This window comes from Arachis hypogaea, chromosome 3 (genome assembly GCF_003086295.3).
Source record: "Arachis hypogaea cultivar Tifrunner chromosome 3, arahy.Tifrunner.gnm2.J5K5, whole genome shotgun sequence".
Classification (NCBI taxonomy): domain Eukaryota; kingdom Viridiplantae; phylum Streptophyta; class Magnoliopsida; order Fabales; family Fabaceae; genus Arachis; species Arachis hypogaea.
Genome location: NC_092038.1, coordinates 136,714,087 through 136,741,681, shown reverse-complemented (window position 1 = coordinate 136,741,681; position 27,595 = coordinate 136,714,087). Strand labels below are relative to the sequence as shown.

Sequence of the window (27,595 nt, the reverse complement as noted above, 5' to 3'; positions counted from 1 at the left end):
ACTTAATATATTTATCAAAAAGTTTCTTTGAGTTCATTGTAAAATCTTTGATAATATAGTGCAGTTTATTAATGGATAAATCAGAGAGATCTATCTCATCCATGTCCGTGTGATCAGCCATCAAGCACATTTGAGCCTTATGATAATAATTTTCTTCATCTTCTAAATCAAAATCATTTTCCAAATCTTTTCTTGTTGTCATCATCACCTTCTTCTTGTCCTTCCTTAATTTTTTGCCTTTCTTCAATTGAGGATAGTCGGAGTTGAAGTGACCCGACTCCTTGCAGTGGTGACAAGTAAACTTGAATTGATTCTTCTTGAAATCTTTAGATGAAGTAGTTCCTTTGCCTTTACTTTTAAATCTCATTAATCTTCTCATTTTTCTTGCAAAAAGTACCATCTCTTCATCTAAAATGCTGTCATCATATTCCTCTTCTTTGGTTATCATTCTTGACTTCAATGGTATATTTTTTTTGTCATCTCTATCTTAAGACATGTGAGTAGTTTCATAGACTAGCAACTTGCTTCTTAGCTCATCATAGGTGATTTTAATCAAATTATTCCTTTTCGAGATGGATGTACTTTTCACTTCCTACTTCTTTGTGAGACTCCTCAAGATCTTTCTTACTAATGTTTCTTCTGAATAGCTCTTTCCCATGACATCCAAGTTGTTGATGATTATTGAGAACCTTTCGAACATCTGATCAATGCTTTCATTCTTCTTCATGATGAACATCTCGTATTCCTTCATCAGCATGTCTATTCTTGTCTCTCACTTGTTTGGTTCCTTCATAGGTGAGTTTTAACTTGTCGCATATTTTTTTGACAGTTTTGCACCTTTAAACGTTTTTGTACTCATCAAAACTTATCACACAGTGCATTAAGTTGATTTTCTTGGTATTGAGTTCAACATTCTTCTTCTCTTCCTTTGTCCACTCATTGTCTTCCTTTGACATCACATCTCCATCAACATTTTGCTTTGTTGGAATATCAGGTCTATTGACAATAATCTTTCAGAAGTTGTAATCGATTGATTGCACGAAGATTCTCATTTTCTCTTTCCAGTATGAGTAGTTGCTGCTGTTGAAGTAAGGAGGTCTATTGTTAGACTGTCCTTCGGTGAGCGTTTATGCCATGATGCTAGCACTCATGTTGTTGGCCATGGATCTTTACTTCAAGCTGTGGAGCTTGACTTCTTGAGACTAGACTCTTGATACCAATTGATGATACTGCTAGAACTTAAAAATGGGGTTGAATCAAGTTGAATTTAGAAATGAAGTTCTTTTACTCTGTTTTTTGCAAAAGCTGGTTATGCAGGATATTTTTTTCTTTTTGTCTCCTACACCAAAAATAAACAGAGAAGAGAAGAAGAGAATGAGGCCATCATGTATCTTAGTTCGATTTTCTAGTGCCATAAAATTCACATCCAGTCTCCACCACAACCATGATAGAATTTTCACTATAATCAAACTGATTACATACACCAATACCAATAAATTATAACCTAATTCATATAGTATCAACCACTAAACTTTTATCCAAACCTAGCCACCATCAAGTGCTATCCCAACTTAGCAAGGGAAACTAAACCTTAGTTCAACTAAAGCAATTACACAGAAAATTCTTTTGGCTTTTCTATGCTTCTCTCTTGCCTCTTTTCTCTCATGGCTTTTTCAATTTTCTTCTCACTGTGGATAACCTTTTTTTCAATTATAGAAAGATAATATTAGATAACCATAACACTGAAATTTCAAATGAAGCATAAATTTGAAGAAAAATATTTTAGCTCAAATATATGAGATGATGCTTAAGTGTCACTCTATTTTCTCTTGTATTCAAATGTTGATGTGAGGCTAGCTTATGAGTCTCTCCCTTCAAATTGCTTCATTACCTATTCATTTTCTTTACTCATTCTGTCTGTCGTTGGTGTCTTCCTTAATATGCAGGTTTTTTTCATTTTACTCCACTAATTCTACTATCTGAAGAGATGTTCCACCACCTCTGTTCTTTTAAATTTGTTCTACTGTTTTTCTGTTGTTCTTTGCATGTTATATTTGTTCTCCTAACTTTTGAATTTTTTTGATCCTCTACTGTCTTTGTGTCCTTGATATTGTCTCAGTTATTTCTCATTCTTCAAAATGATGCCAAATATTCTTTTTTTTGGGCAAATAATAGAACCTTCTTTTTTTTTATGTTTTTGGTTCTAATTTATCTTCATAAACATTTGGACTGAACAATTTAATGTATTGGTAGTTTGCTGAAACAACATAAATTTGAGCTGAAAGATAAAGTATTAAACCTATACCACTAACACACACATTAAATTAAATTTGGACTTTTAATCCAATCAATATTTGTCATCATATATATACCAATAATCACTTCTAACTCAACATATACTTTTTGAAAAGTATATAAAGTTCCCTATATCCGATTTACCAAACTCCAAAGAGGCATATACAGCAATCAACTGATCTACAATGATTGTTTATTATTAACCCTAACATCTTGAGCTTTAATTTAATGGCAAACCCGTTGTAAATAAATAATTAAATATGATGATGGCAATTGCATCCAACCGCAAACATACATGATCACATGTAAACCTATAATTTTTTGGAAGTGAAAGATAATTTGGAATCATTACCCCACTTAAGCAAATTTTTTAACCGCGAGCCAATGGCAGCGAGTATTGACTATTGAATGATGTGAACATACTTAAAAGGTAGAGAGAGGCCAATGGCAAATGGACACGTAAGCATGGAAGTGTCCAATTTTTAAATTAAAAAAAAAAACTAAAGACCATAAAAAATTTATTATTTTTGACATCGCTTAATGTGATAATCTAATAAGATACTTTATGTAATATTTGATTGATATTTATGTCTCATTGAAATATAGATATAATAACATTTGCGATTTGATTTGATAAGATACAGAAATTTTTTAAGAATATAGAAGGATACGAATAGACATAAAGACACTAAATTTATGTACTTTTAATTTAGTAAGACACTAAAATATAACTTGTAAAACACTAATTTTTTACTTTTTTACTATTATTCAATTTTTAAATTTTCAAAATTTGTCCTCTTATCTCTTTAAATTTTTCTTTTTTTTCTTTCTCTTTTAGATCCTACAACCAACTCTTCCTTTCTTACTTATTACAATCCTCCTCCTTCTGTCTTCCTCAACTCCACCAATAGAAACTCAATTGTTGTCTCTTCCTTTTTCTCTGACGTTGCCGTCCAATTTGTTGTTCGTCGCCGCATTACTCCACCTATTCATGGACGTGCATTTCTCTGCATTCTGCCTCATCGTCATCGTCGAGGCTGCCCCACCGTACTCCCCTCTTCCTATCTCTCTTCCACACTGTCCTTATCCAGGCTCTACCTTCTAGATCTACTATGTCTTTCTCTCTTTCTCTCAATTTGTCTTTTTTGATTCTACTTCCATCTATTTTTCTCTAAGTAGTTTTCTTTGTCGTTCTCTTTTTTGCTACTTTCTTCTTCTAGTTTTTTGCTTCTTTCTTGCAATTATCTTCTTCTTCTTCCTCTCTTCTTTTGGGCTCTGGTTTTTTGTTTTCTTTTGAAAAAAATGCACATTTAGTTTTTTGTTTATGTGAATTTTGATTAATCTTTGATAAATTTTGGGATTTGATTTTTTATTTTTTTAAAAATAATTATATATTTAATATTTGAATGATAATTTGAGATGATATTGGACGAAACAAAAAATTACTCGAAGAAATAAAAATTCAATGGTGATGACATGTAGTGTCTGGAGTGATGGGTGTGTAGTAGTGATGGTAAAATTTGTGGTTGAATGAAGGATAATTCAATCTTTTTATTTGTATGTCTTGTTCATTATTCTTGCCTAACACAATACACAAACACAAATATTTTATGCCTATGTCTTTAATGTTTGCGTCTTTGTGTCTATATCTTATCCTATATATCAATCAAATAGAGCCTTATCTCATATTTTTAAACATGAGTAAACTACCATTTCTATCCACAAAAGTTGAAAACGCTGACATATCTACTCATAAAAGAAGAAAATTACCATATGTACCCATGAGATATGGGTTCTGCACAACAAAATTATCAAAACACTAAAAAATCACCCAAAATCCCTAAATTACCCTTATATTCACCACTTTTCTTATCTCAAATTCCACCACCACCCAAACTCTTCTTCACCATCACTCTCATCCCCAACTACCACCATCACTGCCGCCATCCAAAATCCACAAGCTTCCCATACGACCTCCCTCCACGCAGCCTCTCTCTCTTGACCCTCCCTTCTCTCAGTCACAGAAGCAGCCTCACTCACCATAATCAAAACATTCAGAAACAAAAACTCCAAATTTACAATTAGAGCTTCTGGATCTGGTACCAACCTCCCTAGATGCAGAATCAAGCTCTCTGGACAAAGACGGTTATGGGTGGCATAAAATAGACTCAGCTGAAGAAGCCGACGATAGAACCCCTTTGAATACCAGTGTCGCGCGACGAACGGCCAGCAACAATGTCGTCGTAAAGGAGAAGTGGAGCAAATAATGCGAAAACAAGTTCTATTTACCTTGATGGAGCAGTAATGGGGAAGGGCAAACATCTCGGATCCGTGGGTTCCGACGCAAACTTCTAATCGTGGCTATGCTACCACCACTCAACGGCGGCCTTTTCTTAGGGCCGGAAAGAAGAGACGCGAGGCCACGGATGACGACGACGCCACCAGAGAGAACAATAGCCCGTAAGAGAGAGAGAGAGAGAGAGAGAGAGAGAGAGAGAGAGAGAGAGAGAGAGAGAGAGAGAGAGAGAGAGAGAGAGAGGAAAAGGGGGAGGTTGGCTCTTTGGAACATATTTTGGTTTGAAAAGGGGTGAAAAGGAAGAGGGGAGAAGACGATGGTAGTAGTGGAGACTGGAGAGAAGGGTAGTTTAGGAATTTCATTTAATTTTTTAAGGTTTGGATAATTTTGCTTGCAAAAACTATTTTTTATGGTACAAATGGTAATTTTCGTCTTCGATGGATAGATATGTCAACGTCTTCAACTTTTATGAATAAAAATGGTAATTTACTCTTTAAACATTGAATGTTAACTCACTTAATGATAGCGGTATTTTTCGTTAAAAAATGATGGGGACATGTGGAAGAACACCATTGGACCTTGTTTGGAGAAGAAGGCAAGCATGTATTATGGCAGGCAGGCTCTTCCCACATAGCTAAAGACGGATCCATGATCCATCCACGAGACAGTATCAAGGACTAGTAATCATTCAAGTGTAACTGTGTAAGTAAATAATAATAATAATAATAATAATAATAATAATACCATCCAAAGAAAGGATTGCGTCTTGGCCCCTCCCAGTTTTGTAATCTTAATTAATTATAACATTACATAAGTGTGATCATGACCTTGCACCCTGTAGCTTTCTCCTTTCATATCCAACAATAATTCTTATTTTCGGTTTGGTTTTATTTCCACCTCCTCACTAGTCACTAGGTTTGTTCCTTTAGAATTTCCAATAAAGGCATATACATAGATAGATAGAAGGGTGAAAGTGAAAGCAGGTGGAGAGGTTAATTAACAAGATAGATATATGGCTGATGCATTTGATGAGGAGTGTGATTATCTGTTCAAAGCTGTTCTGATTGGGGACTCAGGGGTTGGGAAATCAAATCTGCTATCAAGGTTTGCAAAAGATGAATTCCGGTTTGATTCAAAGCCCACTATAGGAGTCGAGTTTGCTTACCGCAACATCAAAATTGCAGACAAACTCATCAAAGCACAGATATGGGACACTGCCGGCCAAGAACGGTAACATGTTTTCCTTCCTTATTTATTAGTATTCTAATGTCGAACGAAATGCATAAGCCCTGTTTTGAGTTTATAGATCAGAATTAAGCTGCAACAATATATCTCTCTGTTTCAATTCACCATCAAATTAAGGGAACATCTATACAACTTGGATTTCATCAATCATCAGTAGTAGTCTTGTGGTTTGTAAGCAAAGTAAACCAGCCAACTTCTGGTGTTTCCTGTTATTTACTGATCTAATGAACTTAGAGAAGAATAACAGGTTTAGAGAAAAACAAAAATAAATTAAGCATTTCTAACCGTGTATTGCTCGTCCGTGACTAGCACAAGCAATTGTTATTTAAGTTTCTTCTATTAAAGATGCACTCAAACAAAATACGAAATTAATCATTAACTTCCGACCCGTGAGTATCCGTAAATTTGTGCTTAGTCATTTGAAGAGGCTAGCTGCTAAATGCCAGTTGAGTACATAATAGCTTGCATTATAGAAAGAAATTACAAGGAAATTAAAGTAAAAGTATGAGTAAATTTTCAATAAATTTTAGATTCGATATTTTAATTTTTAATTAATTTTTATTCGTTGGGAGTTTCTGAATTTTTTTATTTGCGTATTGAACAAATAATTTTTAAAAAAAAAATTATTAACAATAATTAAGTTCAAAAATTATTATTATAATAACACGAATTAATCACTTAAAAACGAAAAAAAAATTACTATGTAATTCTCATAAACTTCCACAAACCAATTTAATTGTTTATTTTAAAAAATAATTTCCCTTTTAAAGTTTAAATTTCATTATGTGGCCAGTGGGTCCCTACTGCAGTATTCACGAAAACGAATGCTGCATAGTGCATACCTTTCAACAATCGAAGAGGCGTTTTTCCTCATGGTAATTTACTAATTTCATCCACCCTCCTTTAATTTTCATGTTTTACTTTGGTTATTTCCAACTTAAAAAGAGAAATATCTTTTGATTGAAGAACTCACAGTCCACGTTTCATATTTCATATTTCATATTTTACGTTTCACTAGCTAGGATGACCTTTTTTTTTTATTCCCTAAAACAAAAATTACATACATCAATTTTTTATAACGCAAATGAATCTTTCTTTTTCTTTGTCATCCCATTCCGTAAATAAAGAGTTTCACTATTTTTTTATACAAAAATATTTGATAAAAAATTAGTTAAAATTAATCAAAATTTACCTTATTTAGCATGTATTAATTATTACAGCAGATAATTATAATAATTAATAAATATTAAATAAGAAAAATTTTTATTTTTATTTTTTTGTCTAACATTATATACGCACAATCTCCCAATTTACCCTTCTTTCACTTGCAGCATCTTCGTAAGGAGAAAGCAAAACTCTCTCCTCCACCCTCTTGTCTTCTTCATCTCAAATAAGCTAAGCAATCTGCATCATGATCATAAATTGATGGGATTGACATGCATATATAATTGAACTCAAAGAGTGGCGGTCACTCTACTCTCAAGGTTGGGAAAGAGTAGAAATTACGTTTTAATTTCCTAAGCTTTTCCCCTTCTCCTTTAATGGAGTGAAATTATAAAGGCGTAATATTGGGTGAGTCGGGTCCACTCCACTCCAATCCAATCCAAGATGTGAACTTGTTCACTTTAAAGCCTAGATATATGTATGTCACATAGATTAAGGGAAAGTGATTGAAAGTCCAACCAGGCAATCACTGCATCACGTGAGCTGCTAATGAAGGTTTCGGTGGGAAGTGACCAACCAACCACACAAGACACAACCAAAGCAATTAGGTATTGTGGAAGAAGAATGTCTCTTATGGCTTATTTTGATTTTAATAATTGAAACTCAAAATAGCTAGCGACATTACTTACACATGGTCTCTGATGATTAATTGATAGATAGGATTGGTTATTCTAGACCAGAATGACTAGAATCATATTATATTGTCTATTGAGGACAATTATATTCCTGTGGATTCTATCATATCTCTAGTTAAAAATAGAAGTAATAATATTTTATATTTTAATAATATTTTTATTTTAAATTAAAAATATTGTTAAAAAAATTATTTTAAATTTAATTAAATTTTTTAAGTATAGTTAAAATTGTATAACTATGGTAACTATAGATACTATAACCTACATCTTATATATTATAACTATATAGAATGTGGGTGCAGGTTTAGAGCAATCACAAGCTCATATTACCGAGGAGCATTAGGGGCATTGCTAGTGTATGACATAACAAGGCGATCTAGTTTTGAGAACGCGAGAAAATGGATGGTGGAGTTGAGAGAGTTTGGAGGGAAAGACATGGTGGTTATTCTGGTGGGGAACAAGTGCGATCTGGAACAAACAAGGGAAGTGGAGGAAGAAGAAGCAAAAGGGTTTGCAGAGAGAGAAGGATTATGCTTCATGGAAACCTCTGCTCTCAAGAATCTGAATGTGGACCAAGTTTTCCTGCAAATGATCACAAGGATTCATGACAGCACAAGCCACAAGAGTTTGGACGTCAAAGCGGATCAAGATAAACAAATCACTCTTTCCGATGCCAAGGAGATACACATAGATGCTGCTAATGAAGTCACTGCAACTAAACAAACTTCTTATTATTACTGCTGTTCAACATGAGACATGCATCACACTTTTCCTTCAAACATGTTCAACTTCATCGCTTATGTCTCGTTAGGGTTAGGATGATATATGCTTAAAAGATAAAAGAAAGTTAGAATACCAATACTTTTTTGTTAGTGAGTATTCGCCTTATATTTGATTTAATAGGGCCTCTTTAACATTTACTTTTTATTTAAATTTTTATATCATACATGGATTTCTCTTAAACTCTTAAAAATGACACTCACAGAAACAATTACTGTCTTTCATTAGCACATTTGCCGTCTCTTCAACCTGATGAAAAATATCCCCATATGAAAGTGAACCCGTCACGTGTCTCTTTCCTAGTAGCTCGGCGCTCATATAGTCATATAGCCATCCTAGCTAATCACGTTAAACACAAAAGCCATCAGAAATGACACCTATTTTCTTAGAGTTAGTTTTAAATTTTATATACACAAAATGATTACATTCAGAAAATAAATAAGACGAAAAAATGTTAAGAGAGAATATCGATATTTTTTCCGAATATTTAGGGAAAAAAAAGGCAATCATCACTCGATTAAAAAAATAGAGACAAATTATATGGCAAAAGGATTTTTTTTTTCCAAAGTGAATCTTTTGTTTTTTTCTCATTTATCTTGTCAAGTTTAATATCTCATAAAAAGCTTTTACTCGTATATTTTTATTTTACTTACAAATTATGTGACTGTACAATGAAAAAGTACACCTTTTATATTATAAGCTGGAAGACGTCCCACAAAAGCACCTTGTACTAAACTTGCAACGAATTCTTTGTACTATTTTTATAGAGGAAGAATTGAACCATTCCCAATCTTAGACATTAAGTCGAATACTCAAACACACATTTAAGATTCAAATGCAACATATTTAGCCACTTAACCAAACCATCACTGCAACAGTCTTGATTATTTGTTGAGGTTTGTGGTCAAAGGAGCGCATCGGTACCTCTTGAACGGTATAGCTTGGGCCGTTTGATGTCGAATGGAATTGAGTTGGATTACAACCATATTTTGAGCCTTATGAATAAGAAACCCAAATTGAAGCCCATCAAGTTCGCTGTTCGGTCGTTGTCGGGTGAAAGATGATTGGGTAACGCTCAGTGTCTGTAGGACCCAAACGAAGCTGTGTGCCTCACTCAAATTTATTAGGCCCAAACGTTGTGAAACATGTTTCTGTGCCATCCTCCTCCTCCTTCTTCGTCTTCTTTACCATACATCATCATCTCTCTCATCCTCTCACATAATCAACCAACGTATACTCTTCTCTTATGCAATCCCCAGAACGTGCTCAAATTCCCGCCTTCCGCTAATCATGCACCAATTTGGGCTCTTAACCGTTTCCTTTGTCGGTTCACGCGCTGATTCTCTCTTCTTTCGACAGTCGCAGAATTAGCAGCAGCTCAAACTTAGAAGGCAACTCAATGGCCAATTGGATCTCCTCCAAGCTCAAAGTCGCCGAGAACATTCTCCATCAGGCAAATTATACTATTCCAACAATGATGCCTTCTCATTTTACTACATTTTTTGAATTCTTTGTCATGGTCAATTAATTATCCAAATCTAGGGAATAGCAATTTCTCCATGTTAATTTGATTAACAGCATGTTTATAATCTTTTTTTTCCTCTATTGCATTTTTGGGAATTTCGTAACGGGCGGTTCAGATCGACCAGCAAGCTGCTGAATCTCTTCGCAAGAACGAGAGGCTTGGACTCGGTGAACCCAGTGCCATTGACGTTGCTCCTGCCAAATCAGGGGCTTCCGTGTCTCTCAAGGATCAATTGAAGAAGAAACCACTGGAGAACAACGACTACCATGGAAAGCTGCGTAGCGATCCCAATTTTAGCAAGCCAGCTCCACTTAACGCAGCTAAGCCCTCGTCTAAACCTAATCCTAACCCTGCACTCACTGATGGTGATTGGACCGAACTCCTCAGCTCTCCAACTCAGCCTACGGCTCCTGGGAGCAGCCAGGGTAATGGGGTACCTTCACCTCGTTCTTTGACCAAAAATAATAGGAAGCACAAGAGTTTGTCGTCGGGGTTATCGGTTTCAGATGTCAAGAGGAACCCAAAAAGTGTTAATGGTGCTTCAAGTTCTTTGCAGAGGCTGGACTCTGTTAAACAAGTTAAACCGAGTGGGAAAGCTAGTGATGATGGGAAGGAGTCTACCTCATCTGGTTCATCAGAGAGGCATTCCAATGTGGAATCTGAGACTGATAATAAATGGATGAGAGGACAAGAATATACTAGTAATAACGACACTGCCAATAAGGTTGTGGTCGAGACAGATGGCAAGGAAAATGAACAGAATCATCATGGTTTTAGTTATAGGAGCCTTTCTCAGCCACAATCTTTGCAGGCCAATGACAAAGTGGATGCAGAAACAATACCTGAGGTGGACAAAGGTAAGATTGCTGGAGATGTTGATCAAGGTCAATTGAGAAGTGCAATAAAAGAAAGGGATGGGCCTCAAGTAGTCTTGGGACATCCAACATCTGATCATTTGCAAAGGGGTTCTTCCATGGCAAGTGATGATGGGAGTTCTGATTCAGATACAGATTCTGACTCAACATCTGATTCTGAAAGTGAACGCGAGAGGGAGGAACGGAGAAAGAAGAGGGAGAGGATCCTTGCCGAGAAAGCCGAAGCTAAAGCCTTGAATACCATCAAGGAACTCGAGAATATGGTGGCCAAATTAGAGGGGGAGAAGCAAAGTATAGAGAAAATACTAGAGGAGCGAGCTAAACAACAAGCACAGGAGGTAATCTTACCACAGTTATTAAAATTGTTCTTTATTATTATTACTGTCAAATCTTGGCAAAATCATTGTAGTTTCTCCTGCTTGGTATTCTTGGTGCTATGACAGGAGAAATAAATTGACTTTTCCAGATTCAGTATAGGAATTTCTTCTAACGAGCTTAAAATTGATTTAAAGATAACTAGATGACCGATTGTTGGTAGTGTTTTTATTTGTATTGCTTATTTGTCTAAAACTCATTTTTCCTTCATTCAGGCTTCACAGCTTCAGACCAGCATGATGGAAACAATGGAAGCTGCTGAGTTAGAAAAGCAGAAACATAATAATACCAGAATGGAAGTTCTTGCACGATTAGCTAAACTGGAGGCATGTTAATTTAATTAGTTTAAGGATTAAGCCATTTTATTTATATCAATTGGAAATGGTAATGTTCATATGATGTATAACTGGCTACACCTTTGGTGAATAATTTATAATGATGTTTAAGCTCCACAGATATCTAGATAAGCTTATTGTTGATAAAGTTTGGACTGGTTGCATTGTTGCAGACTGCTAATGCTGATCTTGCGAAATCCCTTGCAGCAGTGCAGTGGAACCTTGAAGTAGAGGTGTGTTTAAATTTAGATCACTTTCTACCACCAAATATTATCCGCAGAATTATAAGCTTTGTAGCTAGTATTGATAAAATGTGTAAATTTGTGATTAAAATCAGACCTGCTGCTAATTATCACAAGGATTTTTATTTGATTACTAATATTTTGATTTGAGTATTAATATTGTGTATGAAAGCTGCTAAGAGGCAAATATCCTAGGATCTTATACCCTCTTACAGGGTTTAGAAAATTTCCCAAGTTGTTAGTTGGACTGGAAATATAAAGCCAAATGAAGTTGATTAGTCCAATTCCTAAAGATGATGTAGCTGCAAGTGTAACTGATTTTAGAATTAGAATGAGAATGTTGTATTGGAATTTAATCAACTAAACAGTGTGCTTTGCTTGAATTCATATATGATTTTTATCCCCGAGTCATTCTTATCACTGGGCAACAATGCTGAATGGGTATTAACTACTAAACGTTTTGGACCAGGTTAAACAAGTGGCTGAACTAAGACAGCAAATTGCATTTAAAGAGTCGGTTCATGAAGGTACTGCCCCTTTGCAAATTCATCAACTCATTATGTGATACATTATTTCCTTACAACATATACTAGTGTTTTTCACTGGACTTATTGACTACCAACGTTTTGTACCCTGCTTTGAACATTTATTAAAATCTTGAAGATTATAAGAATTTTTAGTAAGGTTTGCAAAAGATTAATTTAGGCCTATAAGGTTAATTTCAAGCTTATTGAATATCATATACATATTACTTTGGGCATATTCTGTTATCAAGAGACTGGTGAATATTCATGATTCAAAAGTACTAAATGCTTTGGACAGAATAGGTGGTTAGTATACAATCAAAGGACTTCATTTAGGTGTGAAGCAAAGTTATGCTAGGCTACTATACGATACAGGCCCTTCATGTCTTCAAGTAGATTGTTCTTTAACCTTGCCTAGGAGTATGTTGATGTAGAATATGTATTGATACTGGATTTCTATTTGCAAGGCATGGTCAGTAAAAGATTAAATTTTTTACACATGGTTTCACTCTGATTTATTAGGCTCCTAGCTTAGTCAAAATTATGTTGAAATGAGCTGGTCTACTAATAGGTTGATGATGTTTTAAACTTTTGTAGAGCTCAAAAGGAGCACGAGCAATCTTCATCAAGCTGTAGCTTCACAAAATCAAGTAAGTTATGCTATTGTTTTCTGATTTGGGTGCGTAAATATTTTGATTACTTTTGTTTACTTTTCCTGAGCATGGGTGTCTTGAGAGGGAGTCTCTGTTATTTTATTTCTATTGATCCTAATCCTATCATATTTTTCTTTAAAACTGTTATAGTCACTGGCTTTTAGTTGGATTGCCTTGAGTCTTGGCAGCTGTTTAACATTTATACTGATTCCTGAATCTGTTTAATTATGCTGATGTTGTAGATGTCTTCAAAAGGAGTTGAGTTTGAAAGAGAAATTCTTGAGGCAGAGCACTCTATAATTGGTGATAAAGTTACACAATTACAAGAAAAGGTAAGCTTTGGAACTTTTCAACTGATCTATATTTGATTTTTCCCCCTTGAAGAGCATTTGTCTTTCAAATGCTGTATGTTTCATTATTTATAGTATCTGTTCTTGAATAGTCTTCTATATATCCCATTTCCTCTAGTTTGTGGTATCTATATCTTAACTCGGCCTATGTTTACATAGTCTCTCCCGAACCCGGAAAAACAAGAAAGGTTGTGTTAAGCTTGCGACAACCGACGTAAAACTTTGTTGCATTCCTATGCATGACCACAACGCAATGACGTTGTTGGATCCATATAGAGTTGTGTTAGGTTTGCGACAACTAACATAAAAGCGTTGTCGCATTCCAGACTCATATAGTCGACCCCACCTAATGGAAAAAAGCTTTGTTAAGAGTGGTATTCTACGTCTTGGATTTTTTTAATGTGTCTGTGTTCTTGCTTTTAAAATTTAACCAAGTCATGTTTCATTATTGGAGAAAAGGTGTTTACCCATATGGGGTTCAAATTTTACTTTGCATGGACTGAAATGCGTGCTTAACAATAAATGAGATGCGAGGAAAATTGTCATATTTAACAGAGTTACAAGGGCTCACCCCTTACAAAGTTCCTACTTTTATGGAACATTTTGGAGTTTTTTACTTCTAAACGAATTGCAGTATTTTGTTAAGTTTTCATTTAAATTTGAAATGTAAGTTTTCATATTTTGTATTTATATTATTATTTTTTGTACCTGCACTGCCAACTGCTGCTCTGCTACTATTTAACACTACTTTGTAATTTTCACATCGAGCATTCCTGGTGAATGGCTTCGATTTTGCCGTGGAATAATTTCATCTGCATATTCGATATACTTTTGTACGTCATAGGCGCGGAAGCTGGAAGCTGACATTGAAATGACAAGGAAGGAGATAGAAGAACCAACGGAAGTTGAAGTTGAGCTCAAGCGTAGGCTTCAACAGATGACTGATCATTTAATACAGAAACAAGCCAAGGTGCATCTCTTGTCCATTTGTCTGTAATATTTTTACAATTACTCATGACTCCCTGTCTCCAAACAAAACTTGACTAACCAGTCCGAGTTTATCCAATTGGTAGTCAACAAAACCCTCCTTACCTGGTTCTTAGAATTCAGCTTATTAAAAATGAATAGAAAAGTGTTAATTTTTGGATATTTTCATTCAAATACCTTGTTAGGACTTCATAAACTTGCTTGTTCCGGACCACTTTACATTCAAACAAATTCTTCTTGTCAACAGGTTGAGTCACTCTCCTCTGAGAAGGCAAGTCTCGTATTCAGAATTGAGGTATGCTTTCTGTTGAGGCCATGGTTCTAATTCTTGGAAATGGTCATCTACTCGAGTTACAATTTTATGAATAAAAATTTGCAGGCAGTGTCAAGGTTGCTAGATGAGAATATGTCGGCATCAGGTGCACCAGATATGAATTCTGCCTCCTCATCTAGCGACTTAGAATCAGGAATTTGGGAGCTCTCCAATTCAAAGCTGAAGCCAATCTTAAAAGCCAGAATTCATTCTGGCAAGAAACAATTGGGCTCTCTGCTTCAACAATTAGATTATATATTTGTCACGGGTGCAGTCTTTTTGAGAAGGAACTCGACTGCAAAATTATGGGCACTGGTTTACCTTGTTTGCCTTCATTTCTGGGTGATATATATCCTAATGTCACATTCAGGTTCAGGGCCATCCAATGAGGCTAAGTCGGGAGCTGTGATCTCATTGGATAATATTAATAACACTGGGGGATAGTCATCATATGTCTTTACTTATTTACATCAGCTTTTAGGAGGTCTTCTGGTATTGGTTACCCTGAATATATTCTTTGATTTTACCCTATACTACATCAAGCACTCACAATGCGTGTAATGAATGTTACAGTAGGTCAGTACCACTATGGCCATGAAATTTAATACACCAATGAAGCATTACCCCAGACCGCTATGTCCTGTCATGTGTTGGAAAAGATGGGCGAATAGGCCTTGAATCTTGAATCTTCAATTCCTTTAACAATGATTGGAGTTGGTGGTGGTTGTGACCTTAATATGGGGATTTTTTTTTATCATTTTTTTAATGTACAGTGCAGCAGAAGATGTGGTCACAGAATTAGCCCTCTGCCCCCTAGTATGTTTGGAGAGGCTTGATTGTGCAACTCGTAAGTTGATAACATTACTAACTTTAATATTATCTCAAGTCAACAGCTTTACGCTATTTTTTTCACCCGTTTTGTTATCATTTCCTATTCGTATGATGGTATGACGCGTGTACATTAATAATTCGAATAAAACTGCGGCTTCGCTATAATGTATAGTAAGTTGAAAGAGATGGCAATGCCATGTGATAACTATACTTTTGATGATCGATTTGCATCAAACAGAATGTAACTGCAATATAACAAATAAGATGAAATAGTTGCGGTACGCTTTACGCACCTCATATTGTGTGTAGTGTACATATCCAAATTAAAAGGCCAGAAAAAGAATAAAAGAAAACTAGGGCTGCACATTGATCAGATCAAATCGGATATAGCCTAAAATTCTATCTAATCCGCATTGCACTCATCGGATCGGATACGATATCCGCATTTTTTCAGGCTCGATCCGTCCGATCCGCAAGTATGTGGATCGGATCGGATATCGGGTATATCCGCATAATTCAAAAAAACTATTTTAAGATTTTGTTTGGCTGCTTTTACAAAAAAAAATCCAGAAAATTCATTTTTCACCTGTTTAAGCCTATTTACTTCTAAAATATTATCAATAAAAGTTTTATTGAATAACAAAAACAAAATAATAACACAAGATTTAAGTTTAATTACTCTAAGTTGAAGTACAACATAAAAAATTAAAAACAAGATATCATAAAATTCATAAAATAACACACTAAAATTCATATCACATTAGGATTTACTTTCTTAAACTATGCTATTTATATGAGATGTGCGGATATGCGGATTTGCGGATCGGATCCGCGGATATCACTGCCAAATCCGCAATCCGATCTTACCAAAGTGCGGATCGGATCGGATCTGATCCGATCCGATGACTCTGCGGATCGGATAATATCCGCAAAATTTAGATCGGATACGGATATGCGGATATTATCCGATCCATGTGCAACCCTAAAGAAAAGAACCTATGAGAACAAACACGAAGATGGCAACTACAACCTTGGTAATTGGTATGGTGTATCATTACAATGCATACCAACAAAAGAATCGCATAAGTTGAAAGAAGCAAGTGCTAGTCAATTTTCTGAGCATTGCTGCTTTCCCCGCTGCTTGTTCTACACCTTACAAAGACAGTAAATAGTTTAGTAACACTTATCATTGACACCAACTATAAAGCCTTTGCAAATCATTCATTCAGAGCAAACAGAAAGTGAAACTTGTAAACAAGTCCGCATCAGAAGACAATGTAGCCAAGCAAGGTTCTCAACAAAGTTAATAGTTAGAAGACTGGCTCTCAGGTCTCAGAGTTGTTACGGGATTCTGGGAATGTTTAAGGCTTTTGCATGCAATAACAAACAAGCTTAGAAAATATCATCTAGTTTCGAGCATAATCTAGCGCTTTTGAATAATATCCTAGTTACAAATGTCAATAACTCTTTTCGAACTTTTCATTAGACACTACATGATACATCAGGAACACAATCCTGAATGTTACTCAAGATAAGTATGACACACCCACGCTCATGAATCCTACCATGGCAGAATAGATTTTTGCACAAAGTGTCATGCAAGTGGAATTAGAATTGCTGCTCACCAGTCTAGTCCTTCTTGTGGAAGATTACGACTGTAGAGTGGTAATTCAAAGAGGAAAGTTGTTCTGAACCACGAGGGCAAGTTTCCATAGATTGGTGGTGGCAACGGGATTAAAGGGCTGAAACATTGAATTGGCTTAGTGTTATCTCTCAAATGTACACTGAAAATAAATAACATTGAGGAGGTGAAACAAACCTAGTCCTCCGTTTGTATATCCTGTATCCATCTACATTTCCAAACTTCTTATCTGCTGAATCCTGCTTACATTATGCAATTAATCATCGGCAAAGGCAAAAAAAGGTGGCAGCGTAGTTTCGACCAAATCGGGTAAGAACAAACCTCAAGCATTGGAATGCCACTGACAAAAAGAAGCAACAAAGTGAGAAATATTGGTCCAATGATTACCAACCATTCAGCTCCCTTCAGTATTGGTGTGGATGCCACAAAAATTCCCCACCAAAGCAACATCTGAGTTAAGTATTCATGAAGCTCCATTAATTCTTGACTAGAGGTTTAAATAAAAGAAGAAATACTATTTAGGGATAAACCAAGAGAGAGAGAATAAATGGAACTCATTCCAATTCTCATTAATTTTCAAAAAGATTTTCCACAGTAAACGATTGCTTATGCAGGGGGAAGAAGAATATAATAAGCTACAGAGCAATATTATAATCACAGAAAGAAGAAGATAACATAATCATGTAGTAGAGTAAACATAAACATGGACTTTTCAAAGTTTGATTGAAATCAATAAGATGAAAGGACTAACCTCACCAAAGTAGTTTGGATGGCGAGAATATTTCCAGAGACCAGAATTGCACCACTTGCCTCTATTTTCTGGAGACTGTTTAAAGCGCAGCTTCTGATGATCCGCTGTCCCTTCAAGTATAAAACCCACAGCCCACAAAATCCATCCTATCACATCCTGAGGCTGTATGAAAGGATTTCGGTTGCTTGCATTAACCACTGTAACAGGTAAACTCACTGTCCACACCCACACAGCCTGCAATATTTGAAATTAAATCAAACACAAACACAAGCTCCCAATTTGCATATGCAAGGTAGAGAGAAATTCTTCCAAACCTGAAATGTCCAGAATATGGCCAATTTTCCCAAATTATTCCGCATTTCGTCAAAGCGTCGATCCTCTCCCCACTTCAGAATCCTGATGACGGGGTAATCAGAAGTTACAATGGTACTTTACTGTATTAATATAAATTATTTGTAGGGTTACCTGAATAAGAGAAAAAGGCCGAGGCGAAGACCCCATAATACAACAAAGAAAGAGAGGATTATCTGTGAAGGTAGCATTTGAATAAGCGAGCGACGATACAAAAGAGAAAGGAGATGGAAATAGAATGTAATTGGCATAGGTACCTGTCGAAAATACCATGATCCCTTGAGCAGGAGGGTCAACACAGCAATTATTATGAAATTGGTACTTCCTTCAAAGGAAAAAAAAAAGGGTGAAGAAGACGGTAGGAGGAAGAATGAAAGAGAAGTGTGAATGAATTATACCGGCAAAATCAGTAACTTTGTCAAATTTGAGGAGGGCAGTGATGATGAAAAACACAAACTGATACCCAATCTACAAAAAAGCGAAATGAATATCTTGAATATTTTGTTGAAGAAAATAAGCAGCATGCATGTAGAGAGAGAATAAATACAGTGATGATGGCAGTGAGAGCCAAGAAGTGAGAGTCAATCACAGTTCCCATAGCTAAGCTGCCTGTTGCCTGTCGCTCTGCAGTCTGCACTGCGCTCAATTCATAATCGGATACTATTATGTGGTTCACCTTTGGACACCATGTTATTCTTCTAATCTTTTTCAAAAGACCAAAACAACTCACAAATTAAATCAAATTAGAAAATAATTTCTTTTATTTATGAATTCATTTAAAATTTTATTATGAGACTCTTTTTGTATAAAGGTATTGATACTTGTGATTTAGTTATCTATTTAAGATTCTTTCATAACAATTCTTTTAATTTTAAAAATTAATTTTAACTAATAAAATCCGTAACAATTTCTCAACTATACACATTAGAAGAAAATCTACGTAATAAAATATAGGTAGATATTCTATAATTTAATACAGTATTCTAATAAGTTTCATTAATTTAATAATAATAATTTGCATGCTTTTTAAATTGAAATTAAATTGTTTGAAGTGAGTCAATATTATCTCTTATTAAAATTTTGATTAGAATAAATATAAATATATATACATATATATAAAGACAACGAGTTATAATTCAAATGACATTATCTATTCTCTTCGTCTAAAGATTTTAGATTTGAGTCTCACTTCCAATTTAAAAAAAAAAGCTATATAAAAAAATATTATTGAAAATAAATTTATTTTTTCTTTTAATAGTTGTCAAACTAAAATAAATGATGAAATAACGAAAAATTAGTCAAATAATTTGTAGAATCTAAATTGTGTAACTGATTTTTAAACTCATTACTTAATAAATTTTCTAAAATCTAATTGAATAAGAATAACTATATAAAAGTAAAACTCTATGAAAAGTTGGAAACTCGTACATCATCCAAGTGAAGTAAAAATAAAGTAAATACATTTGGAGTCGTGTTATTCTTAAATTCTGTATTTGGACAAAAAATTGGTATACATTGAATCAAATTGCAATCATTTGATATACATAACAGAAGGTGGAAGTAGTACAAAGAGTAATATATTTATGAGGAGTGCTACCACAAGCAACTTTTGTGACTTGTAATTATCAAATAGTCATTAATGATATCTTTTACTGTCCAAAATTTAATAAAATTGTTGGACTCTAAATTTTTCATATATTTATTAAGCAGGTGCAATGGAGACTCTTTCAACTTCAACAATGTAATCAAGTGTTGCAAGTGGAGGTATCTCAGTAGTGCCAAAATCAGCACCACTTTCTCCAAACCCTAGTGAAGGAGGCACGATCACTCTCCTCTTACCACCTGCCTTCATTGTTCTTAGCACATATTCTATGCCTTCACACACTCCCTTGCTATATGGCCTTGACCCCATCACCAGTGCCAGTGGCTTCTTCTCTCTTGTGTCCACAAACACTTGTCCACTGCCTTCCACTCTTCCAACTATGTCAATCACAACTAGATCCCCTGGTTTTGGTGAAGCTCCACCTCCAACTTTCAATTCTGTGTACCTGGCCAGAGACAAGTATCATTCAGAAAATGAATATGACTAAGAAAAGATACAATGTGAATGAAGAAGCAACCTAACCTTATGCCATTGGGGAGGAGCACCTCTTGTTCTTTGTCAACGGTCCTTGTGTTGGCCTGCTGCTGAGAAACCTCAAAGCGAGTCTTAATCTGTTCAGAGATGACCCCAAAAGCAAGAAAGCCAACCCAAGCAAGGCCAGCTCCGAGACCAAATCGTCTTGTGAGGGAAGTGGCTATCCAATCTGTGGATTCAATCTTAGTGGGTTTGATAGGCTTCTGCTGTTGTGATTTGGTAGAGACTTGCAGTATTTCCTGGTTGTCATTACCAGTTGTGCTGGAGGGCTGAGGTGGTGGAGGTGGCGGTGGTGTTTGTGATGAGTGGATATGGTGATGAGTTCTGGAGGGGAGGGCAGAGAAGACCGGTGGGAAGTTAAAGAAGGTAGCCATGTATGTGTTTAGATTATAGGTGTATGGCTCAAACACAATTAGGTTGCTTCATACAAAGATCACAAGTTTGGTCTGGTCCCACCTTATCCTTTTCTTAGGTATTTGGTTAGGGGGTGAAACAGTGCTATTGAGACTTAGTATTATGTTTGATAATTGGATATTGAACTAAAATTTGAGTCATTGTCTTTAAAATTTCAATTTTTGGAGTATATCTATAAAGTAATTTTTAAAATGGAAACTAAAATTTTAATAATATTTATTTTTAAAAATATTTTAATTTAACTTTTTAAATTTTAAATTTATCCACAATTTTTAAGTTTATTTTAAATTAAATATAATATTAAATTATAATTTCGTCTAATATATTTTATACTAAATACAATACAAAAATTTAATTTAATTTTAGTCTTTTAGTATCACTATCTCTTCGAAATACAGTCTTAAGGTCTCTGTTTTAAGTGGTAGCTCAAAAAATCTCAAAAGCAACAAAATTGACATGTTTTATAATTCAGATTTTATTTTGTTATTCAGTTTTAATAGTTAACTATAAGGATAAGTATAGATCACACTAATTAGCAAATAAAATGTTGTGTATCGCAAATAAAAGATCTCTCTTTCTACTATTTGGACTTCATGCGTGACAAACGAGTAGTGCTAGGGAGTCAATGGCCTAAGTGTACAATGGGCTAAATCTTTGGTTTATGAATAAAATGAACATCACCTATACTATGCAGAATAACCATCTGAATACGGTTCACCAAGGTTCGAACTCTTGACCTTCTGAATCTGAAACTCTAATACCATGTCCTGAAACCACTCATCCCAAAAACGTCCTAAAACCACTTATCCCAAAAGCGTAACTTGACAGGACAATGTAACACTAATAATTATATTTCTAATACTTTCTAAACCTTCATTGTACACATTGTACATTTAGGTTATTGGCTCCCTATACTTTCTCGTAACAAACTTAGTTTAAATATGTTAAAAAAAAAAAACAATAGAAGAGGCCAGGCAAAGCTACATATTGGCCAACAACCTACAACTTGTTTGTAATTTGTATGATAAAGTCATTATGTTTTAAGATAATTTAAGAGAAATTGATTTCAAAATAGTAAAAATTTAATAAATCATTCACCGTGATAATTTGTGAAGTCACTTATTTTTTCTCACTATGATTGCTTTAAAGGATACTTTTTTGATAAAATGCTTTAATGGATAATGGATAATTAAACTTGGCAATTAAAGTTTCACATAAACTACACAGATATATATTACCGGTAGTACAATGTACACCAATAAGATGAAATTCCATTTTGATGAGGTTTTTTATTTTCTTCTCTCTCTTCTCCTCTTCTTTTTTGTTGTTTGTTTGTGCCAACTTCCTTAGTACCCAAAATTTATAAACTTATAATTGCATGCACGAATTGGTAACACTTGTCATATATGTAACACAACTTTAATCAAATTTGACTTATTCAGGTCAAATTGGTAAGAGTAGTTACTAAACTAGAAAACTTCAACCATAATTATACCTAATAATAAGGCCCCGAGCTTAAAAGCAGACCGGTAAAAGTTACAGACTACAAAGAGAACTAACAAACTCAAGTACAACAATTCACATTATATAACGTCCCAAAACAAAAACAGAAGCATACTTAACCATAACCTTCAACTCGTGCTGAGTTACTGAACATGCAACGGGAAATCTAAAATGGGAGCCAAATCATGTACTTCACTTATTGACACATACTCTGAATGAAAAACGAATAATTCGCCAACACCTCGGTGATCCCCGCCAAAATGACGGTATGGCACTGAAGCTAGTTGCAGCTGCCACCTCCTGCATCATGGCCACAACTAAAACTGCAATAGGGCCATAGGGGTCCAATACTCATATGTTAGGAACGCCAAACTGAGAAATGACGGAAGCGACACCTCATGCTTCGTGAGCTGATAGATGCCTAGTAAATAGTAATACATTAAAAAGAAGAAAAAAAAGAAAGAAAAGTATAAAGGTAGACAAGATATCATGCGGGAAAGAAATGAAAAAAGAAGCATCACAACATCACTAGCACGTACCTGTCAACCGCGTAAAAAATAAACTAAATTAGCAATGACAAAACGTGAGAGAAGTGCGATCACTGACCCATATGGCAACAGCTCATTCGCACTTGACGTTACAATAATCAACATCCTTAAATAAATAAATAAATTATTCCATCAATCAAGTAGCAAGCAGTATTAGGGAAGCAACAATTATCTAACACGGATAACTACTACCACTTAACATTTAGAACTTGGTAAATTGACTAAATTCCCCTCCCCTTACTAATAAGAATTTGACCTACCTCTCTCTGATTCTGCTGAGTGCCTGGATTCTCCGCATCGCTCGCGTTATCATAGGAGAACAAAAAAGAATCCAAGTAAGAGAGAGAAGGAGAAATGGTGGATTGGAGTGGCAGAGTATTCTAAGCGAAGTAGACAGGATGGGTGGTGGTGGTGGTGGAACGCTCGTGGAAGGGATTCGACGCTTATTCCAAAGACGTGCTTCTTCAGCTATTAAAGGGGACGATCGTATTATTATCGATAATAATAATAATAATAATAACAATAATAATAATAATAGGAGCGATGTGTTGTTGGTGAGAGATTTGCGGGCACAATTGGCCTCTATTCCCACTAGCAATCAAGAAACTGAACTCACCATTGACGATGACTTTGATATCTCTGGATTGAAGCCCCTCAAAGTCCCTACCCAGATCTTCTTCAAACACTCTTCCATGGATCCCCACAAAAAGGTCCCAGATCTCAAACCTTTCTTCTCGAGATTGTAATTGTAATTTTAATTGTAATTGTAATTGTCATTCCCGATCACAGCATTGCCATTGGCATTGCCAGTGTGTACTGTTCTCCCCTTCCCTAGACTCTAGACCCTAATGGATTTTCTGCTTATCAAACAGGGTTCTGCAGAAGCTGAGTTTTTCACTGAGTATGGAGAGGCAAGCCGATACCAAATCCACGAAGTCATCGGGAAAGGAAGTTATGGCGTCGTGGGCTCTGCCCTCGACACTCATACTGGGGAAAAAGTTGCAATCAAGAAAATCAATGATGTTTTTGAACATGTATCGGATGCTACAAGAATCTTAAGAGAAATTAAGCTCCTGCGCTTGCTTCGCCATCCTGATATAGTAGAAATTAAACATGTTATGCTTCCTCCTTCCCGTCGAGAGTTCAAGGATATCTACGTCGTCTTTGAGTTGATGGAATCTGACCTTCATCAAGTAATCAAGGCAAACGATGATCTTACACCTGAGCATCACCAATTTTTCTTGTACCAACTTCTTCGAGGCCTCAAATATATACATACAGGTATTATTAGGTTTCTTAATTTCTTATAATTAGTTCATACTGCCATCGCATTTATACTCATATATATATATATATACACTGTTTATCTCTCAGCAAATGTTTTTCATCGTGACTTAAAGCCCAAAAATATTCTCGCCAATGCTGATTGCAAACTAAAGATATGTGATTTTGGACTTGCTCGAGTTTCTTTTAATGATGCTCCATCAGCTATATTCTGGACTGTAAGTGTACTATTGTGCATGCCATGTCAATCTGTTACTTGTTTACCAACCTCTTGCTGACTTAATTTACTTACTCTTACTAAGGACTATGTTGCAACTCGGTGGTACCGGGCACCTGAATTATGTGGTTCTTTTTTCTCTAAAGTAAGCTTCTCTCTACTTTGACAATACCTCTGGGTTGCTTCTGCAAGATACAACAACTTGAGTTTGCTTAAAAGTAATGGAATGGAATATCTATGTAAATGTAAATGTAAATTTTTAATCCTTGTGTTTTGCAGTATACCCCCGCAATTGATATCTGGAGCATTGGATGCATATTTGCAGAAATGCTCAATGGAAAGCCATTGTTTCCGGGTAAAAATGTGGTGCACCAATTGGATCTCATGACCGATTTGCTTGGCAGTCCTCCACCTGAGTCCATTGCAAGGGTTAGTTTTTCAAAGTCTAGTTTGATATCCAACCATATGACATGCCGCAATCATATCACTAAATTTGACTGTTCCTTCTGTCTTTGGAAATATCATTGTTAATCCTAATTTCACAGATTCGAAATGAGAAAGCTAGAAGATATCTTAGTGGCATGCGAAAGAAGCAACGAGTTCCGTTATCTCAAAAATTTCCAACTTCAGATCCATTGGCTCTTCGATTACTGGAGCGCTTACTTGCATTTGATCCTAAAGATCGTCCAACAGCTGAAGAGGTTATTTTCCATTTCCATTATCTATATAGTTACAAATGTGAAATTTTATTGGTAGTCACCAAGGGAGAAATTTCAATACCTCTGATGCTTGTGATTGCAGGCTTTATCCGATCCTTATTTTCGAGGATTGTCGAATGTGGATCGTGAGCCATCCACTCAACCCATTTCAAAACTTGAGTTTGAGTTTGAGAGAAGGAAATTGACCAAAGATGATGTTAGAGAGTTGATTTATCGAGAGGTACAACTATGCATTTCAGTCACTCTTGCTTCTATTTATTGTCGCTTCTTTATTGTGATAGTAACTAATTATACTATTGAAGCAAACAGATTTTGGAGTATCATCCCCAGATGCTCCAGGAATATCTTCGTGGAGGAGAACAAACCAGCTTCATGTATCCAAGGTAGATGTGCCGATATGCTTAATAGTTTATTGATTGCTTGATGCATATATCAAAATCAGACAGGCATGGACAGCCTGTCTGTTCTTTTCACAAGGCACGGTCTTTCATTATTGAAATATAATGTATTAACTCACCTGCTACTGTATACTTCTCACGATTCATAGTAATTTATAGCTACGATCAGGAGCCCTTGTACACACTTATTATTGTTGCACTGATATTTTGCTGGAATGCTGGGATTTTTTTTCTGGAATCCCAAAAAGTTCTATTTAGAACTAGATCCTCCAGTAGCAAAACACCAACATACTTGTTTTATTTGTTACACTAGTATCATCATAATCCCTTGGTAGTATCTATTCTTGCTGATGTTTATCCTTATATTAGTTAGATTTTTTTATTCCTATGAAATTACGATGGTAATTTTCTGTGATTCAAGTCATCTAGGAGCTAATATGTAACGAGGGTTCTTTGAAATTTCAAGCATTACATGCTTTAGTTTTTAGTTAGTAATTCTATATTATTTTGTTGCATAGTGGGGTTGATCGGTTCAAGCGACAGTTTGCACATCTTGAGGAACATTATGGCAAGGGTGAGCGAAGCACTCCTTTGCAGAGACAGCATGCCTCCTTACCCAGGCAAGTGTTCGTTAAACATCTGGGGGAGCTTGGCAGCGTGCAGCCTTTTCATCTAGTTCTCTTCCACATTTAATTCTATTTTGTTGCCCTTATATAATTTTAATCCAGATATGTTTGTTTAAAGATAAAATCTGGTTGGCAGAAATGCCTGTGTTTCTTTTTCCTCTGGTGTTTTCTATGTTATGTGTATTGACTATGCTATTCAACGTTTTCCAGAGAGCGAGTTTGTGTTCCAAAGGATGAGAAAAACAAAAATGATGAAAGACCCAGCGGTTCAAATTTGTCTAATCCTCGAGAGTCTGATGCTGCTGGAAACACCAATGCAGAAAATGGGCCCTCAAAGCCAAACAACAGCACACGTTGCCTCTTGAAAAGTGCCAGCATTAGCGGTTCAAGGAGTTATGAGAAACCAAGTAAAGAACCAGAGGTACTAACAATATCCTTGCATGCGCAATATGGTTCTTCAACCACTTTTCTGTTCCAGATCCAAAAAAAAAACTACTTTTCTGCCCTTTTCTTTTGGTTTGTCTGGCTTATTTCATGGTTGTAAGCATGCACAGTTAGATGATCTCTAATATTTGCATTCAAATTTGTACTCGATGAAATACATTTCTCTAGCGCTTGTGTTGAATGTATTTGTTTTGCTTTAGGAGGAACCAATCGCGGAGGTCAATGAGGATATGGTAGATGGATTGACAGAGAAAGTTGCTGCTATAAATGTTTAGATAGGCATCTTCCTTCCCCGTCAACTTGTGTTGTGATCTCGAAAACAAGCGATGTGAATTACTACTACTGATCTGTAGTGGAGTATTTATACATGTATGAAAATGCATTGTGTACTATCCATGATTTATTATAAAACTTCGGGAATGGGCAGTTCTAGTTATGTTAGTTTCTTTCTTGTAACATTAGCAAAACCTGCCCCTCAATTGGCTTCGCATGTCTTGTAAGGTTAGGTTCCAGATACAATATACAAAACGTTGATGTTCGAGAAAGGTGAAGACTTGTTGAAAACTTACTACAATATACCTTTATAAAATGCACGAACTAACTACATAACATGGAATAATGCAAATGAGATCTCTATAGATCATACATGAATCAAGAAAGGGGAGGGCGAATAATGGTTCACTGTAATCTGTTAATTTTTCCAACCATAATAATGGGAGGGTGCAGTGGCAGATATAGAGTGAGTAAGAAATCAGAATTACAAATAAGATCATTGGAATATCGTTCACCTTCATTCTTGCTCGCATACAGAATTTATTAAGCTACAAAGTGATTGAATGGAAAGAAGGACAACACCTTAAATGTAGAGATGTTTTGCTAAATGAACAAAAATGAGTAAAATTAGATGAGCCACAACCACATTTGCATCAAAGTGATCAAACCGTTTTATGGGAGATGGGTATCCATGAATAATTGAATATACCGATTTGCCATTCCACAAAAAACCAAGTAACCAATTTGAAGAAAGGGTATATTGGTGACGGGCTTACCTGCTTCAAGGCCTTCCCAGGAAGTTG

General features: G+C 35.5%; 5 protein-coding genes and 1 long non-coding RNA gene across 9 annotated transcripts; 3 read left to right on the top strand and 3 right to left on the bottom strand.

Moving 5' to 3' along the window:
• Nucleotides 1–5,214: 5,214 nt before the first annotated feature.
• Nucleotides 5,215–8,658, top strand: LOC112734259 (ras-related protein RABA6a). The gene is made up of 2 exons (XM_025783507.3): nt 5,215–5,821; nt 7,998–8,658. Exons 1-2 carry the CDS (start codon nt 5,604–5,606, stop codon nt 8,446–8,448), a joined length of 669 nt encoding a protein of 222 aa, XP_025639292.1. The 5' UTR covers nt 5,215–5,603; the 3' UTR covers nt 8,449–8,658.
• A 583-nt stretch (nt 8,659–9,241) lies between these two features.
• On the top strand, nt 9,242–15,566 carry LOC112734256 (golgin candidate 2). The gene is made up of 10 exons (XM_025783504.3): nt 9,242–9,928; nt 10,116–11,213; nt 11,466–11,576; nt 11,759–11,818; nt 12,297–12,354; nt 12,949–13,001; nt 13,247–13,336; nt 14,199–14,324; nt 14,589–14,636; nt 14,721–15,566. The coding sequence occupies exons 1-10, from the start codon at nt 9,875–9,877 to the stop codon at nt 15,096–15,098; spliced, it is 2,076 nt and encodes a 691-aa protein (XP_025639289.1). The 5' UTR covers nt 9,242–9,874; the 3' UTR covers nt 15,099–15,566.
• A 570-nt stretch (nt 15,567–16,136) lies between these two features.
• LOC112734258 (uncharacterized) lies at nt 16,137–19,437 on the bottom strand. 2 transcript variants are annotated; one of them, XM_025783505.3, is made up of 10 exons: nt 18,777–19,437; nt 18,628–18,697; nt 18,487–18,554; nt 18,344–18,405; nt 18,193–18,274; nt 17,879–18,112; nt 17,449–17,577; nt 17,305–17,366; nt 17,111–17,227; nt 16,137–16,637 (listed from the first exon to the last, which is right to left on the bottom strand). In XM_025783505.3, exons 1-10 carry the CDS (start codon nt 18,825–18,827, stop codon nt 16,589–16,591), a joined length of 924 nt encoding a protein of 307 aa, XP_025639290.1. In that variant the 5' UTR covers nt 18,828–19,437; the 3' UTR covers nt 16,137–16,588. The 2 variants fall into 2 exon arrangements, with proteins under 2 accessions (XP_025639290.1, XP_025639291.1); XM_025783506.3 differs by having other exon boundaries at nt 16,137–16,631.
• Nucleotides 19,438–19,721: 284 nt separating this feature from the next.
• LOC112734255 (peptidyl-prolyl cis-trans isomerase FKBP17-2, chloroplastic) lies at nt 19,722–21,749 on the bottom strand. The gene is made up of 2 exons (XM_025783503.3): nt 20,355–21,749; nt 19,722–20,277 (listed from the first exon to the last, which is right to left on the bottom strand). Exons 1-2 carry the CDS (start codon nt 20,738–20,740, stop codon nt 19,932–19,934), a joined length of 732 nt encoding a protein of 243 aa, XP_025639288.1. The 5' UTR covers nt 20,741–21,749; the 3' UTR covers nt 19,722–19,931.
• A 405-nt stretch (nt 21,750–22,154) lies between these two features.
• Nucleotides 22,155–22,939, bottom strand: LOC140182241 (uncharacterized). The gene is made up of 2 exons (XR_011877967.1): nt 22,823–22,939; nt 22,155–22,704 (listed from the first exon to the last, which is right to left on the bottom strand). It is a non-coding gene; the product is annotated as an uncharacterized lncRNA (long non-coding RNA).
• LOC112734254 (mitogen-activated protein kinase 9) lies at nt 22,761–27,064 on the top strand. 3 transcript variants are annotated; one of them, XM_025783501.2, is made up of 11 exons: nt 22,761–23,541; nt 23,704–24,112; nt 24,206–24,333; nt 24,418–24,477; nt 24,612–24,761; nt 24,878–25,033; nt 25,134–25,271; nt 25,361–25,434; nt 25,968–26,069; nt 26,286–26,496; nt 26,720–27,064. In XM_025783501.2, exons 1-11 carry the CDS (start codon nt 23,230–23,232, stop codon nt 26,792–26,794), a joined length of 1,815 nt encoding a protein of 604 aa, XP_025639286.1. In that variant the 5' UTR covers nt 22,761–23,229; the 3' UTR covers nt 26,795–27,064. The 3 variants fall into 3 exon arrangements, with proteins under 3 accessions (XP_025639286.1, XP_072084477.1, XP_072084481.1); XM_072228376.1 differs by having other exon boundaries at nt 22,790–23,541; nt 25,968–26,060; nt 26,277–26,496; XM_072228380.1 differs by having other exon boundaries at nt 22,790–23,541; nt 25,968–26,073; nt 26,290–26,496.
• The last annotated feature ends 531 nt before the right edge of the window (nt 27,065–27,595 follow it).